General features: G+C 50.0%; 1 protein-coding gene across 1 annotated transcript; it reads left to right on the top strand.

The window, feature by feature from the left end:
• Positions 1-886: 886 nt before the first annotated feature.
• On the top strand, positions 887-1,819 carry LOC102770822 (olfactory receptor 8A1). The gene has a single exon (XM_006775086.1). It carries the CDS (start codon positions 887-889, stop codon positions 1,817-1,819), a length of 933 nt encoding a protein of 310 aa, XP_006775149.1.
• Positions 1,820-2,398: the final 579 nt, after the last annotated feature.

Below are 2,398 nucleotides of genomic sequence, written 5' to 3'. Positions count from 1 at the left end.
TCGATGTTTCTAACTCTCTATCCCTCTCCCTTCCTCTCTGTAAAAAATCAATAAAATATATTTAAAATAAAATAAAATAAAATACCGCACGTGGTATTTTGTGGAAGAGCCACACTAAAGGGGCCAAACAGCCGCATGTGGCTCGCGAGCCGCGGTTTTCTGACCACTGCTCTAGGGTATTTAAGAAACATATAAGTGTTAAATGACCCAGCTCTTGCCCCCTTTTTCCTCTCATTTCCTTGATCTTTGAAACACCCAGGATCTGGTCTTCCTCCCAGCAAACAGCAGGATGAGGGAAGGATGCACCAAGAAAGAGCCCACGCCCAGGTGGCGTGGTTCAGTGGTTGAGCATTGACCTGTGAACCAGGAGGTCAGGGTTCGATTCCTGGTCAGGGCACATGACTGGATTGTGGGCTCGATCCCTAGGGTGGGGCGTGCAGGTGGCCAATCAGAAACATCATGATTGATGTTTGCCCAGCAAACAGCAGGATGAGGGAAGGATGCACCAAGAAAGAGCCCACGCCCAGGTGGCGTGGTTCAGTGGTTGAGCATTGACCTGTGAACCAGGAGGTCAGGGTTCGATTCCTGGTCAGGGCACATGCCTGGATTGTGAGCTCGATCCCCAGGGTGGGGCGTGTAGGTGGCCAATCAAAAACATCATGATTGATGTTTCCCTCTCTTCCTCTCCCTTCCTTTAGGAAATCAATAAAAATGTATTTTAAGAGAGAGAGAGAAAGTTAGAGAGAGAAGAAGGAAAGAAAGAAGGAAGAAAGGGCCCAGGATCATCAGCTGCTCCAAATGCTCAACACTAGCTTCACCAGGTAGTCCCAGATGCAGCCTCTCACGGGTTCTCTCTTCTCCCCACAGGGCGTCCAAACCAGGGAAAATGGCCACAGAAAATCACTCCACGGTGGTGACAGAGTTCATTCTCCGGGGATTGACAAATCGACCCGAGCTCCAGCTCCCCCTCTTCCTCCTCTTCCTGGGGATCTACTCGGTCACCACGATGGGGAACCTGGGCATGATAGCGCTGATTCGGCTGAATGCGCAGCTTCACACACCCATGTACTACTTCCTCAGCAACCTGTCACTCGTGGACCTCTGCTACTCCTCCGTCATTACCCCCAAAATGCTGGTGCACTTCGTGTCAGAGAGGAACGCCATCTCCTACGCGGGGTGCATGTCACAGCTCTACTTCTTCCTGGTGTTCGTCATCGCTGAGTGCTACATGCTGACGGTGATGGCCTACGACCGCTATGTCGCCATCTGCAGGCCTCTGCTTTACAACATCATCATGTCTCATCACGTCTGCTCCCTGCTGGTGGCGGTGGTCTACGGCATGGGGCTCATTGGCTCAACAATCGAGACTGGCCTCATGTTAAAGCTGTCCTACTGTGAGGTCCTCATCAGTCATTACTTCTGTGACATCCTCCCCCTCATGAAGCTCTCCTGCTCGAGCACCTACGTGGTGGAGGCGGCCGTCTTCTTCTTGGCGGGATTCAATATCATAGTGACCAGCTTAACGGTCCTTTGTTCCTACGCCTTCATCTTCTCCAGCATCCTCCGCATCAGCACCACGGAGGGAAGGTCCAGGGCCTTCAGCACCTGCAGCTCCCACCTTGCGGCGGTGGGGATGTTCTATGGGTCCACTGCATTCATGTACTTAAAACCCTCCACCGCCAGTTCCCTGGCCCAGGAGAACGTGGCCTCTGTGTTCTACACCACAGTGATCCCCATGCTGAACCCCCTCATCTACAGTTTGAGGAATAAGGAGGTAAAGGCTGCCATACAGAGAACACTGCACAGAAAAATGTTTTGATGCGAAAGTTATTCTTCCTCAACTTGAAAAGTAAGTTGTGACAAACACCAGCAAGAAGCCCTCGGGATGAATGCCCAACCACAATGGGGAACGATCACGTTTCTCTGCTTTTTTATTTTTTGATTTTTTTAATCCTCACCCGAGGATATGTTTATTGATTTTAGAGAGAGGGAAAGGGAGAAAGAGAGAAACACCGATGCGAGAAAGAACATCAGTTGGTGGCCTTCAGAACACGCTCCAACTAGGGACCGAACCCACAACCTGGCTATGTGCCTTGACTGGGAATTGAACCCAGAACCTTTTGGGGTAAGGAATGAGGCTCCAACCAACTGAGCCACACGGGCCAGGTTTTGAGGGCTTACTCTGAGTCATGCAACTCTTCTAAATGCCTTACATGTATTATTTTAATTAACCCTTACAATAGGTAGGCACTACTGTTATCCCCATTTTACAGATTTGGAAACTTGGTTTAGTCACTTGTCCAAGGTCACAGAGTTGGTAAACAAAGACACAGGGATTTAAACTTAAGCCGAAGTGACTCCAGAGCCCACACTCCTGGCTCTCAATCGTTATCTCCTT

Source organism: Myotis davidii, unplaced genomic scaffold, assembly GCF_000327345.1.
Source record: "Myotis davidii unplaced genomic scaffold, ASM32734v1 scaffold148, whole genome shotgun sequence".
Lineage (NCBI taxonomy): Eukaryota > Metazoa > Chordata > Mammalia > Chiroptera > Vespertilionidae > Myotis > Myotis davidii.
This window is presented reverse-complemented; position numbering and strand designations above follow the sequence as displayed.

Bases quoted from the DNA above. Each gene is read 5' to 3' on its own strand.
- LOC102770822 (XM_006775086.1), top strand. From the start codon at position 887: ATGGCCACAGAAAATCACTCCACGGTGGTGACAGAGTTCATTCTCCGG.